The 15157-nt window shown below is 48.5% G+C and overlaps 1 protein-coding gene across 2 annotated transcripts in view; it reads right to left on the reverse strand.

Moving 5' to 3' along the window:
- Positions 1-15157, reverse strand: part of MDGA2 (MAM domain containing glycosylphosphatidylinositol anchor 2) — a 388772-nt gene that overhangs the window by 209977 nt on the left and 163638 nt on the right. For both annotated transcript variants that reach the window (XM_081016731.1, XM_081016730.1), the window contains exon 2: positions 13617-13756. In XM_081016731.1, coding sequence (XP_080872857.1) covers positions 13617-13756 — 140 coding nt within the window. The remainder of the gene's footprint in view (positions 1-13616; positions 13757-15157) is intronic.

Genomic DNA, 15157 nt, shown 5'->3' on the forward strand with positions numbered 1-15157 from the left:
GGTTTCTAAGCAGAGGTTGGGTGGCCATTGGTCATGGATGCTTTAGCTGACATTCCTGCATTGCAGGGGGTTGGACTAGATGACCCTCAAGGTCCCTTCCACCTCTTCAATCATATGAGTCTAGGATAAGACCATATGATGAGCCTCCTGGATCAGGCCAGTGGCGGTGGAGGAGGAACAGCCCAGCTGTTGCATCAGACCGAAGCCTGTCCAGTCTAGCATCCTGTGCTCAGAGTGGACACCCAAATGCCTGCAGGAAACCGACAAGCAGGATTGGTGCACAAGAGGCCCTCTCTGGTGGTTTCTGGCAACTGGAATTCAGAATTCAGGAATTGCCTCCCACCATGGAGGCAGATGCCAGGGATTGAACCAAAGACCTTCAGCATGCAATACAGATGCTCCACCAGTGAGTTATGGTAGGGTGACCAGATGTCCCCGTTGCCCAGGGACAGTCCCCAGAATTGGGAATAAGTCCCTGGACAAATTCCAGCCCCAGAATGTCCCCGGATTTCATCTAATGTCCCTGGGAAACGCAGCGGTGGCAGTCTCAGCAGCCCAGAGCAGTTGGCTCTGGCTGGCTTCAGGAGCTGCTGGGAAGTCCCCATCTGATGGTGGTGCAGGGGCTCTAAGATGGAGCTTCTGGGCTGCCTCCACCTTCCCTGACCCCAGCAACTCAGCTGTGAAGGGAGGCTTCTTGCTGCCTATCGGAGCAGCCTCCCAACTCCTACTTGCGTGCAAGCAGGGCGGGGTGGGGATCTCTCAGCTGTAAAGGGAGGCTTCACGCTGATTATCAGAGCTTGCGTGCAAGCAGGAGGGGGCAGGGATCTCTCAGTTAGGCAGTGTGAAGCCTCCCTTCGCAGCTGAGGGATCCCCGCCCCCTCCTGCTTGCACAAAAGTAGGAATGGGATTGGGGCTGCTCCAATATGAAGGGAGACATCACACTGCCTGAGAGATCCCTGCCCCCTCCTGCTTGCACACTAGGAGTTGGGATGGGGCTGCTCTGAATGGCAGTGTCATGTAAGTAGGAATGGGATTAGGGCTGCTCCGATGGGAAGGGAGGCATTGCCGCTGCCCGAGCCTCGCCACCACCACCGTTCTCGGCCCTCCTTCTCCACCGCCCACCGCCCACCGCTTCCCCACCACCACCACCGAAGAACCAACAACTCAGGGGCTGCCCAGGCTCATGGAGAAAGGAGATAGAAGCCTCAGAGGAAGGGGAAACATGGCGCTTGAGGTCAAGGCGGCGGCAGCCCCTCTGCCACCGCCATCGCTGCAACATCAACGTCCCGAACGTGTAGTAATTAATTAATTTACTGTCCCCCGTATTCATTGAAAATAATCTGGTAACCTCAATTATGGGACCCTTCCCCATGTCCTAGAAGACAAGGATTTGCTCAACCTGCATTCTGAACAGGAATTCTCCAGCAGAGATGGGGCAAGATGCTCCCAGAGAAGGGGAGCGCAAGATGCACTGAGCTTATTTGGCATGGGCCTGCAGGTAAAGTAAAGGACCCCTGGACAGTTAGGTCCAGTCAAAGGTGACTCTGGGGTTGCGGCGCTCATCTCACTTTCAGGCCGAGGGAGCCGGCGTTTGTCCACAGACAGCTTTCCAGGTCATGTGGCCAGCAGGACTAAACCCCTTCTGGCGCAACGGGACACCGTGACGAGTGCCAGAGCGCACGGAAACACTGTTTACCTTCCCGCTGCAGTGATCCCTATTTATCTACTTGCACTGGTGTGCTTTTGAACTGCTAGGTTGGCAGGAGCTGGGACAGAGCAACGGGAGCTCATTCCATTGCGGGGATTCGAACCGCCAACCTTCCGATCGGCAAGCCCAAGAGGCTCAGTGGTTTAGATCACAGCACCAGCTGCATGGGTCTGCATCCCAGGCCTCATTGCCTGCTGCTGTGGATGAACCTTGCCCATCTGCCGTTTGTGCTTCTAGGAGACGGGGTGGAAGAAGGAGTCTTCAGCTGGCTGCCCCGAGGCCCAGCACCGGCTCCCACCCCACACTGGCCAGCGAGCCGCCCCCCAGCCCTTCCTTGCGCAGCCGACACCATCCATGCAGCAAGAGCCTTTGGGCAATGTTAGTGTACACCAGCTTCGCTCCTCGCTGGCTTGCTGCTTGTTGCTAACCAGCCCTGCAAAGCTCAAGGATCGGCTGTGCTAAATATAGCCCTCCTCTCTAGGCCACTGCTGGGATACAAAGGAAGATGCTCTAGCAATTCCTTCCTAACTGTGCATCAGCATCTTCACCGAGAGCAGGCCTGTCGCTCGGAAGAAGCGGCAGGGATGCGGGCGATGCGGAGCTTTCCTTCAGAACAGGAGGATCATGGAATCGTAGAGTCAGAAGGGAGCCAGGGGGTCCTCTAGTCCGACCCCCTGCCATGCAAGGATGGCAGCTCAAGCACAGATTGATAGGTGAGACTGGGACCTAACCCAATGATATCTCTCGGATTCAGCTGGTCACAACTCCTGCCAGCCCATAATCAGGGTGGCTTCCTAGAGGCATCGGGTTGGCTGCTAGGAGAACAGGATTCTGCACTTGATGTTTCGCTGTGTGATGGCCTGGGACTCAGGCTCAGACTCGGAGCCAGAGGAGTCTCAGTCCGCACCAGATCCTTTGCCTCAGGCGGCATCTGAACCAAGTCTGGGGCCTGATCCTGAAAAGCCCCAGTCTGCACAGGTTCCCCTGCAGCAAACACCAGCTGGGCCGAGTCAGGGGCCTGATCCTGCCCTGGCTCCAGATGTGGGGATGACTTCGTTGCTTCCAGCTGGGCCATCACTTACAGCTGCTCCACTACGGGTTGGGTCAGGGGAGGCTGAGGTGGCCCCTGGGTCTAGTAACCCACCGACGTCTCCCAAGCTGCAGAGACTAAGGTCTGAGAGAAGGAGAGACCTGAGGACTCGCAGGAGGAGTGCTCGCCTTCGGGCGAGACAGGGAGGTGAGTCGCCAGTGGATCAGGACCGGCCATTACCCTGTCATAGATAAAAGGCTGCCGGATCCTGCCCTAGGTTGCAGGAGCAACACTGCTGTGTCCCAGATCCTGCCTGAGATCTTGTGCCTGACCTTGCCTGGTTTCCTGCCTTGACCCTGTTGGACTGATTCCTAGCGGAATCCTTGGATTCAGGACTGGATCTGGACCACGTGACTCGGGTTAGCCCCCGGGCCCAGCACAAGCTGGCCTGATCCAGCAGGTTCCCCTTGCATCCTTACCAGGGCTGGGTTTAGGTTTGACGTGGCCCTTATCTACTAAAGGTAATGGGGCCCTTTATATGTCCAGCTGTCCTTTGCCAACAACAAATGGTCACTGTTTTTTCTGTTGAATATATGCTATATAGTAATTTATGGACCTGATAGGTATCTCAAGCTATTTGCACATATGTTGCCCTGCAACCAGTCCATGCAAAATGTAGGCACCCTATATATAGAAATGAGCAAACCAGTGATATTTGAGGGAGCAGGCTAGCAGGTGGGGCCCATGACTTACACCACAGGAGCCTACACAACACTAAACACTGTTGGTGGATGTAGGTTTTATTTTATTTGTTTTTTATCTTATATTTTGAAAATGTACATATGGGTTTTCCCCCCTTTTGGGGGGGGCAAGAGAGTGAGGTCCTAAACTATAGCTTGTTCACCTTATATAATAATAATAATAATAATAATAATAATAATAATAATTTATTATTTATTATTTATACCCCGTCCATCTGGCTGAGTTTCCCCAGCCACTCTGGGCGGCTCCCAATCAAGTGTTAAAAACAGTACAGCATTACATATTAAAAACTTCCCTGAACACGGCTGCCTTAAGATGTCTTCTGAATGTCAGGTAGTTGTTTATCTCTTTGACATCTGCTGGGAGGGCGTTCCACAGGGCGGGTGCCACTACCGAGAAGGCCCTCTGTCTGGTTTCCTGTAGCCTCACTTCTTGCAATGAGGGAACCGCCAGAAGGCCCTCGGTGCTGGATCTCAGTGTCCGGGCTGAACAATGGGGGTGGAGACTCTCCTTCAGGTATATGTAAATCCGGCACTGGTCCTTATGCCCTCCCAGCCAAGCCCGCTTCAAATATTGACAATGTATTTCAGTTCGGCGTTTGCATTCTTCCATACGTAGTTAATTACACCTGACTCCTTGCTTAGCGCCTCGGAGTGTGCTAACAAGGTTTGCGCGCCATTATTCTCGAAGCGCCATTAGGGAGGCTGTCTTTTATAGATTTCACTTTTATTACACGCACCGCTAATGAAGGCATAATGCGATTATGATGGACCGAGTCCCAGGGAAAATTGTTGCCAATTGGGTTTGGCACAAAATAATAAATTGCCTTTGGATCGAGTGGTAGGTTTGGGGAATAAAAAGAGGGACCCTTTTAGGCATCAAAATAAGGCCGGTTATAAGTTGAACAAGGAAATTAGATTTAACAGGAGCAAATCAATTTGTGGCATAAACTAACACAATAGCTATATACAAGCTGGGACTCCAATATTTTGGGGGTGGGGAGGATGTGCAGTGACTTTATTTTTATTTTATTTTTTGCAGAGGAAATTTGTTAGATGAATTAGTTGTTTGTCCCTCCTCCCGCCTGATTGTTTCCCCCAATTAAATTTCCTTATAGATTCTTAAAGCGAACAAGCATTTTTGCTAATGGTTGTTCCTCTAAGGAAAGTTGAATTGGATCGCTAAGTAGGAGAGTCATAGAGTCATCTCTAAACACCAGAGGTGCCTGTTCAGCAGCAGAAAACTGCCAGGTCTGAAAAAAATTATAAGAATTCTCAAGCCTAGCAAGGACTGCTGAAAAATGGAGTGGTGTTCATAGAAGAATCACAGGAAAATTGGGGTCTCCAGGCCTCTTCTAGTCCCACTTCCTGCAATGCAGGAATCACAGCTAAAGAAGCTCTAAGATATCTCCTCTCAGTCCACTCTTTGCCATGCTAAACATACCCAACTCCTTCAACCGTTCCTCATCAGGCTTGGTTTCCAGACCCTTGATCACCTTGGTCTCCCTCCTCTGCCCACCTTCCAGCTAGTCAACGTCCTTCTTAAATTGTGGCGCCCAGAACTGGACACGGTATTCCAGGTGTGGTCTGACCAAGGCAGAATAGAGCGGGACTATGACTTCCCTCTATGGAATGTGGATGGCTCTGTGGGTTAAACCACAGAGCCTAGGACTTGCCGATCAGAAGGTTGGCGGTTCGAATCCCCGCGACGGGGTGAGCTCCAATTGCTTGGTCCCAGCTCCTGCCAACCTAGCAGTTTGAAAGCACGCCAGTGCAAGTATGGTAGATGAATAGGTACCGCTCCGGTGGGAAGGTAAATGGCGTTTCCGTGCGCTGCTCTGGTTCGCCAGAAGTGGCTTAGTCATGCTGGCCACATGACCTGGAAGCTGTACGCCAGCTCCCTCGGCCAATAAAGCGAGATGAGTGCTGCAGGGATTCGAACCGCCGACCTTCTGATAGGCAAGCACTAGGCTCTGTGGTTTAACCCACAGCGTCACCCGCGTTGTAATCAATGTACTGTACTAAAAAATAAACAAGACAGTATTGTAGATGATAAAAATTCAAATTAAATGATAAAAGTCCATTCCAAAACCAAAGTGTTCCAAAACCAAGGTGCGTTTCCCTGTAGAAAGTAATGCAAAATGGATTAATCCATTCCAGACTTTTAAAAACAACCCCTAAAACAGCAGTTTAACATGAATTTTACTATCTAACAAGATAGTAGTGAAAGCAATAATCAATGTTCTGTACTATAAAATAAATAAATAAGATAGTATTGTAGATGACAAAAATTCAAATTAAATGATAGTCACTCTTTGGATGGGGGGCTTTTATCCATTTTTGCAGTCACAGAATCAGTCGGTAGCTGAACTGGGTTCCACACAGTCACAAAAGCAAATGAACTGAAAAAGCCTCAAAAACAAAAACGCAAAATATATGGGGGGGGGGGGAGCACCAAACTGAATCCGTGCCGGAATTCCATTTCACTTCCAAAATGTTTGAAAACAAAGTTGCAGCTTCTGATTGGTGCAGGCGCCCTGGAAACAATAGCCAACATCCGCATCGGACGTTCGGCTTCCAAAAAAGGTTCGAAAACCGGAACACTTACTTCCAGGTTTTTGGCGTTTGGGAACCAAGGTACCACTGTATCTCCATCAGGGATGCAGCAAGCAGATAGCTCAGCTGATGCATCATCTATATTAGAGGCTGCATAAAAATGGTTGTTTAGCAGGGAGAACCGAGCACCGAAACTGCCTCCCTTGCAGTGCTGAGGCGCTCCCAACCAGCTGTTTTCGGAGACGAGGCCAAAAATGGGAGAGAAATGTGCAAGCGCAAACTCCTGCGTATTTCAGCATTTTTCTCTCTGCCCCCCCCCCTGCTCCAGGGCCCACAGCCTCTCCGACTTGTTATGGAATTTCACTTTCCCTGCTAATGCTGATGACTCTCGCTTTCCCCACTGTGGCAGTAATAGCTGCTAATCAACTTGTAATGCAGTAATCACAACTGCGGGCTACGGCCATGCAAAGCAGGGGGAAAGAAATAAAGAAATAAATCAGAGGGGGGGAGAGAGGGGGAAAGAGAGAGAGGAAGGAAGGAAGGAAGGAAGGAAGGAAGGAAGGAAGGAAGGAAGGAGAGAGGAGAGGGAGAGAGAAAGAGGGAGAGGAAGGAGAGGGAGAGAAAGAGGGGCAAGGCAGGCACCACAGAAATTAGAAAAAAGTAGAGAAAAAGAATTCAGATATACCGTATTTTGCGCTCTATAGGGCGCACCGGACCATAGGGCGCACCTAGATTTTAGGGGGGGAAATAAAGGGGGGAAATTATTCCCCCCCTCACCCTCACCCCGCCAGGCTCCGAAGGCTTGCAGATAGCTGCCCGAAGCCCGGGGTGCGCAGCGCTGTGCTCCCCGGGCTTCGGGCTGCAGGCTGCTATCCTGCTACCCTCCGGAGGGCGCCCCGTGCTTCGGGCTGCAGCCCGCAAGCCTTGCGAGCCCAGCAGCAACTCCCGCCGGGCTCACTGGGCTTGCGGATAGCTTCCTGAAGCCTGGAGAGCAAGAGGGGTCGGTGCGCACCGACCCCTCTCCCTCTCCAGGCTTCAGCGAAAGCCTGCATTCGCTCCATAGGACGCACACACATTTCCCCTTCATTTTTGTACGGGAAAAGTGCATCCTATAGAGTGAAAAATATGGTAAATTAAGTGGAAGTATACAATAATAAACATTATTTTCCATCTCACTGTAGGTTTTGTTCCATTTTGAAAAATGAAATTTCATTTTGCTGTTTATCAGTGCTTTTTTTCGGATTTGTGAATCTTTGTACTTTTGTCCATTTACTGTATTTATTTCCCCCGATTGGAACTATAAAGCGGTGATTTTCTTGAGACAAAATGAGAGTACCCCTTGACATTTATTTATTTTTAGAAAAAAAGCACTGCTGTTTATTATTGTTCATATTTTGAATTAGATGTACATGGGGTACCAAAATCTCTTAAGCGCTTAAGGCCTCAAAAGGTCTTGATTTGACCCTGGAAAGAAGGGACAGGGTTGGGGTGGGTGGGCTGAGAGAGATACAAACACCAGTTTGGCTGCAGGAGTTGCTGGAAGGAGACATACAAGATGCCATCCAACCATCTTCTCCAGATTTTTGTGGGGTTTACTCCCTAGCCTTTTCTCTCCCAAAGATGTCCTACAAGGCAGTGGGGGGTTGGGGTCAGAGTCTTCCTTCTCCTAGATGCAGTGCCGGATTTACGTATAAGCTAAACAAGCTCTAGTTCAGGGCCCCACTCTCTTGGGGGCCCCAAAAAAATTGAAGGGGAAAAAACAACTGGATGTACATTTCCAAAATATAATATAAAAAACAAATAAAACAAAACCTACATCCAGCACCAGTGTTTTGTGTTGTGTAGGCTCCTGTGATGTCTGTCCTGGGCCCCGCCTGCTAGCCTGCTCCCTCAAATATCGCTGGTTTGCTCCTTTCTGTATATAGGGTGCCTACATTCTGCATGGACAGGTTGTAACAATTACTTTGATAAAATACATATTTTATGTGCAAATGGCTTGAGATATCTATTAGGTCCATAAATAAACATATAGCATATATTCATTAATAATAATAATAAATAATTTTATTTATACCCTGCCCTCCCCAGCCAAAACCGGTCTCAGGGCAGCTAACACCTGATATAAAAACAATTGATTGGAATACAACTTAAAAAACAAGATTAAAATACATTAAAACATTAAAATGCAGCCTCATTTCAGTGGCAACTCAAATCAAAAACTTTTTTGGAGATGAAAACGTCCAATCTTCACCAAGGCTAACTATCCAGACTGGTCCTACATGGGCCAGAAAAAAGCCAGGGAAGTCCCCAAATAGGAGTTCCAACACAGGAGGAGAAAGGAAAAAGGAAAAAGGAAAGAGGGGGAGGGAATCAAGTTGATCCCAAGCCAAAGGCCAGGTGGAACAACTCTGTCTTACAGGCCCTGCAGAAAGAAATCAGATCCTGCCGGGCCCTGGTCTCATGAGACAGAGCGTTCCAAAAGGCTGGGGCCAGTGTTGAAAAGGCCCTGCCTCTGGTTGAGGCTAATCTGACTAATTTAGGGCCCAGGACCTCCAAGGTGTTGCTGTTTAAGGTCCTCCATGGGGCATACCGGGAGAGGTGGTCCCATAGGTACGAGGGTCCTAGGCTGTGCTTTTATTCAACACAAAAACAGTGACCATTTGTTGTTGGCAAAGGACAGCGGGACATAGAAAGGGCCCCATTACCTTCAGTAGCTTAGGGCCACATCAAACCTAAATCCGGCCCTGCCTACATGGACTCCCTTCCCAGGTGGACAAGCCCCATCTGCCCCTCACTTCCCTCTATAGCACATGCAGAATCCGTCTTCTTCACCATTGCACCCCCTCTTGGTCTTGTCCACTCCATCCCTGTTTTCACACACAGGGGAAGTCCCTAACATAGGCATCCCCAAACTCGTCCCTCCAGATGTTTTGAGACTACAACTCCCATCATCCCTCGCTAACAGGACCAGTGGTCAGGGCTGATGGGAGTTGTAGTCCCAAAACATCTGGAGGGCCGAGTTTGGGGATGCCTACCCTGATGTATCAAGGGTTAGAGACCCATCGGCTACCTTTCCTGGTTTAGCCAGCCCGTTGAAGCCGTTGCCCAGGTGTGGCCGCTGTCACCTGCTGACAGCTACTAGGAGCCACAGGTGAGAGCTGAGTGCAGGGTGGGAACCAAACTATCCCAGAAGAAGCACAACATACCCCCTAACACTCCACACACCCCAGAAGCAGGGTGACGTGGTGCAAAAGACCAAACTGACCGCTGAGCTGAAAAGAACAAGTGAGCGCAAGTGTGTTCTTTCACATGTAACCACAAGCTGCCTGGAACAAGGAAGCAACTGCTGTGCAAACTCACGTCAACAGCTTTTATTCAAAATCTGCTTGTACCTTCCATTTTATTTTAAGGAGTGAACCTTGCACCTTGCGGGACAAGCTGTGCATAAATATTTCTTCCATTCTGCATGTTCCCAGAGGATTCACTGACTCTCCTGGGGTTACAGATCACGCTCTCAGGTGCCTAAACAAAAGGTACTGACCTAGCCACTGTGATCCACGTGACGGTCACCTCCAGGCTTGATTATTGCAACTCGCTCTACGTGGGGCTGCCCTTGAGACTGACCCACAAACTCCAGCGGGTGCAGAATGCCACGGCGAGACTCCTTACAGGGTCCTTGCTGCGGGATCACATTCACCCGGTGCTATACCAGCTGCACTGGCTCCTGGTGGAGTACAGGATCAGGTTTAAGCTGCTGGTTTTAACCTTTAAAGTTCTATACGACCTAGGACCCACGTACCTACGGGACCGCCTCTGTTGGTATGTCCCACGGAGGACCTTACAGTCTTCAAATAAAAACATCTTGGAGATCCTCCACAGGGAGGTTAGGCTGGTCTCAACCAGGGGACATGCTTGTTTTGTGTTTTCCAATTTATCTGAAGAAAAAGACCTCTGCATGGATCCTGTTTGGTTGTCGAACGCTGCAGTCCTGCTCTCAGAAATAACTCCCACCGAGTTCTGCGTGGCTGGTTCCCAGGCAAGTGGTATAACACGACGGCTGTTTCAGACATACTTCAGAGTAGACATGCTTACGATTGTCTGTACACAACCCTCCTCTCCAAAACAAGGCACTCCTGAATGCTTTTTAGCCATTATCTGTGCTGCAATATCAAACACTTTGGCAAATTACTTAATTTTCTATTTTGCATCATTCTGGTGCAGGAAGCCAGGAAGAATGTGAATAATTTCATCCATTAAGTGGGACATTAGTTGCCATGGAAGCAATGCCCCCATATAAACATATATCGTAGTCTCTCTGTCCACTGTGGGGGCTGCAGAAGGGCCTTAACAACCTAGGAGAGTTGCAGGATCAGGCCAAGTGCCTGCCTAGTCCAGCAACCTGCTCTTGCAGCAGCCAGTCATATTTTCTCACTGCTCACAACAGCCCTGTAAGGTAGGACAATATAGTTGCAGTTGGTAGAGTATGAGACTCTTAATCTCAGGGTTGTCGATTCAAGACCCACTTTGGGTAAAAGATTCCTGCATTTCAGGGGGTTGGACTAGATGACCCTTATGGTCCCTTCCAACTCTACGATTCTCTGATTCTATAGAGGGAGGCATGTCTGAGGCCACCCTGGGAGTTCATGGGAGAGGCATGTGGCGATCACACAGGGCCCCCGGACGTTTGACGGTCTATTGACCCTGTGCCACCACTGTAATTGCTTTCTTTGCTGCCACCAACCCGTTCCTCACGGGTACACACGGAGTCCAGTCAGTTGTTAACATTAACAAATAATCAAGTTTATCTTATAGGCATAAACAAGCTTATGGTTTCAGTTAATTTTTCTTGTCAGCTTTTTAATCTTAGTTCCTTAAGTGTCCTATTTGTTCCTAACCACTTCCATCTGATTATCCCAACTAACTATCTGACTCCACCTAACAGTTCCTCTCACTCTCTCACCACACAACTCGACCAACTCACAGACTATTCCTCCCTCTTCCTTCTCCAGCTCCCAACTCTCAACTGACTTCCACACAGCAGGACTCTAACCCTAACTCCTACCAGTTTCCACTGGCCAATCACATCACACTCATTTTAACCCTTTTCTTATGACCCACCTAGGAGGCAAACGCCACAAGGCAAGATTCAAGCCAACCAAAATGATTAAGAGGATGGAGAAACACCCAGATCAAGAAAGGTTGCAGAGAATGCATGGCAAGGAGAAAGCAGATAGAGAAAGTCTCCTCTTCTCATAATGCAATATCCAATGGGCCCCTGGCCTGATCCTGCAGGGTCTTCTTATGTTCTTAAGCCATGGACTTCCTGATTCCAAGCTCATCCCCCTTGGCAGGACACAATCGTGGTTTGCTTTCTTCATCAGGGACTTCAAGCAATTCATTGTCAGAAGGGACGGCTTCTCCCACCCCTCTCTTTGCTGAGAGTTGCAATGAGAGAGAGAGAGAGCAGGAGAGAGGATGGGAGACAGGCGGAGATGATCAGCGTGTGAGCAGGAGGGAGAGACAAATCCATAAACTGGTAAAATGAAGTGAAATCAATTTTCCTTCCAGGGCCTGAGATGAGAAAATAGAGATTTGAGGGGAGAAAACACACTGATCGGTGCAACATGCTGGAACCACGATAGGCTGGTTTTGCCAGAGTTTTGCTGATCTGGGGCATCAGAGTCTCTTTGCCTGCTTAAGGAAGCCATTTTCCAGGCGCTATAAAAAGCTGTCAGCCACACTGAGCCATTCAGAGCAGCTGAAGCTCTCAGGTAGCAATGACTAGGAGTCCTCCAGGGACACGGGTGGTGCTGTGGGTTAAACCACAGAGCCTAGGACTTGCTGATCAGAAGGTCGGTGGTTTGAATCCCCGCGACGGGATGAGCTCCTGTTGCTCGGTCCCTGCTCCTGCCAACCTAGCAGTTGGAAAGCACGTCACAGTGCAAGTAGATAAATAGGTACCGTTCCGGCGGGAAGGTAAATGGCATTTCCGTGCGCTGCTCTGGTTCACCAGAAGCGGCTTAGTCATGCTGGCCACATGACCCGGAAGCTGTACGCCAGCTCCCTCGGCCAATAAAGCGAGATGAGCGCTGCAACCCCAGAGTCGGTCACGACTGGACCTAATGGGGTCCCTGTACCTTTACCTCCAGGAGTCTGATACAGTTCCGTGTCATCCCCAAGTGGTGAGAAATTATAACCAGAGCATGTACCACTCTGATGAAACAGTGCGCAGACAGGTAGGGTCTCAGCCTACCTGTAGACAGCTGCCCTGAACCCACAAATAACCTGCACTTCCATGGACAGCCGTGAGTCCAAAATGACTGCACACCTGCAAGTTCACTGCACGTACGGTGTTAAAGGACAACATTATGAAAATGATGTATAGCTGGTACTTAACCCCTGTAAAACTAGCAAAGATATATCATAATAGTGATAATCTATGCTGGAAATGTAAAGAAAAAGAGGGTACCTTTTATTATATGTGGTGGACCTGCCCCAAGGTGAAAGACTTCTGGGAGAAGATTTACAATGAATTGAAAAAAATGTTGAAATATACATTTATTAAGAAACCAGAGGCCTTTCTTCTTGGAATAACAGGTTTGGAATTGCCCAAAAAAGATGTTAGATTTTTTTTTGTATGCCACAACTAAAGCTAGAATTTTATTAGCCAAGAAATGGAAAACACAAGAAGTACCAACAGTAGAGGAATGGCAGATGAAGATGATGGACTTTTCGGAGCTAGCTGACCTGACCGGAAGAGTCCGTGACCAGAAGGAGGAGGAACACCACGAAGAATGGAATAAATTTAATGATTATTTAGTTAAATATGCTAAGATAACAGAAATAGAAATACTTGCAAATAATAGGCTTAGGATTTCAATATGTGAAGTTATAGAATAATATGTTTAAAGTAAAGATGAAAAGAAAGAAAGATGTTAACTGATTAAGTAAATTTTATGAGAAATTTGTTTTGGAAAACTGTTACAATGATATATATTGAAATTCAGTCAGGGGAATTTGAGGAAGTCACTTAACAATGTCACTAAGATTGGATTAAGTACAGTTAAGATGTTTGTTTGTTAGTTTAAAAATTTTGGAAAATCAATAAAAAAACTTGAAAAACAAAACAAAAAACAAAATGACTGCAGACCTGGTCCTTTAGGGGCACAGTTACCTGATTCAGGACCAGGGAGTCCCGTCCCCCCCGCCGGCCCCCCTGTCAATATCCATTAAGTGGGACATTAGTTGCCATGGAAGCAATGCCCCCATATAAATATATATTGTAGTCTCTCTGTCCACTGTGGGGGCTGCAGAAGGGCCTTAACAAGCTAGAAGAGTTGCAGGATCATGCCAGTCATATATTCTCAGGGCTCACAACAGCCCTGTAAGGTCATTTAATTACGTAGGTTTGGTGCATTCCATATCCTGATTCAAAGGTGTCTCTAAGCAGCCTATGACGTCATACAGAAATGTCGCAACTAAAGGCAAGAAAAACCGCCCTCCCCCAATTTTGGAGATGCAAATCCAGCTGTGGGCCTCGCGCCTCACAAGAAGAGCTCACCTGCGGCCGAGGGTGCCCGGTGACCAAGCAGGTCAGCTCCAGCGTCTCCCCTTCCCGGATCGTGTACACTCTCTCTGAGTATCGCTCCTCCTCAATGTTGCAGGCCAGGCCCGAGTGGATGATCCTCACTGTGGGTGGGGCTGCAAAGACAACCGGAAGGAGATCTCTGTTATCATTTTGAAAATAGGATACATGACAAAACCAAACCGTGAACTTACTGCTTGTCGATGCACAGAAAAAAAGAACGGAAGCAATAATGCTAGATGAGATGCAGAAATAGCAATTGAGGATGCCAAAGGAAGCAATTTGCACATCCCTCTTGTATGCGTGACCCTTAGTATGCCACAACCCTAACTGAATGCCAAACATTTATCCTTTGGGCAATGCTCCCACCATAGCTGTCAACCTTCCCTTTTTATGCAGGAAATTCCCTTATTCCAGCGCTGCTTCCCGCTGCTATCCCAGATTGTTAGATATCCCGTAGACTGTCTCGGGGACAGGTGAGGCTGCTGATCCCTTATTTTCTATGCTGCTGATCCCTTATTTTCAAATCTGAAAGTTGACAGCTATGGCTCCCACTGTTTCATTTGAGATTGTACTCTCCTTGGAGGCAGGGACCGTTCTCTTTTTTAACCAATGAATTCATGTACAGTCATTCATTCATTCATTTATCAGACACCTGCTATAACCCCACTGAAGAGGACGCGAGTGGCGCTGTGGTCTAAATCACTAAGCCTCTTGGGCTTGCCATTCAGAAGGTTGGCAGTTCGAATCCCCACAATGGGGTGAGCTCCCATTGCTCTGTCCCTGCTCCTGCCAACCTAGCAGTTCAAAAGCACACCAGTGCAAGAAGATAAATAGGTACCACTGTGGGGGGAAGGTAAACGGCATTTCCATGCGCTCTGGTTTCTGTCATGGTGTCCCATTGCACCAGAAGCGGTTTAGTCTGCTGGCCACATGACCCGGAAAGCTGTCTGTGAACAAACGCCAGCTCCCTCAGCCTGAAAGCGAGATGAACGCTGCAACCCCATAGTCGCCTTTGACTGGACTTAACTGTCCAGGGATCCTTTACCTTTACCTCTTACCTATAACCCCACTGAACTGTAGGGCATCGGACCAGGTAACCATTAGGGTCCCTTCCAACTTTCCATCTTATGATTCTGTGACTACTACATTAATGCTGTATAGTAATACAGTGGTACCTCGGGTTACAGATGCTTCAGGTTACAGACACTTCAGGTTACAGACTCCACTAACCCAGAAATAGTACCTTGGGTTAAGAACTTTGCTTCAGGATGAGAACAGAAATTGTGCTCCGGCGGCGCGGTGGCAGCAGGAGGCCCCATTAGCTAAAGTGGTGCTTCAGGTTAAGAACAGTTTCAGGTTAAGAATGGACCTCTGGAACGAATTAAGTACTTAACCCGACTTATCACTGTAGTGAACTATTTCTCCATGTGCTAGCTCTAGCCAAAAGAGCATTACCCTCACAAAAGGGGGGGGGGGTATCAGCAGAACTTTAAAAGTGCCAAAATATCTGTGGG

Source organism: Podarcis pityusensis, assembly GCF_964106645.2.
Source record: "Podarcis pityusensis genome assembly, chromosome: 1".
Lineage (NCBI taxonomy): Eukaryota > Metazoa > Chordata > Lepidosauria > Squamata > Lacertidae > Podarcis > Podarcis pityusensis.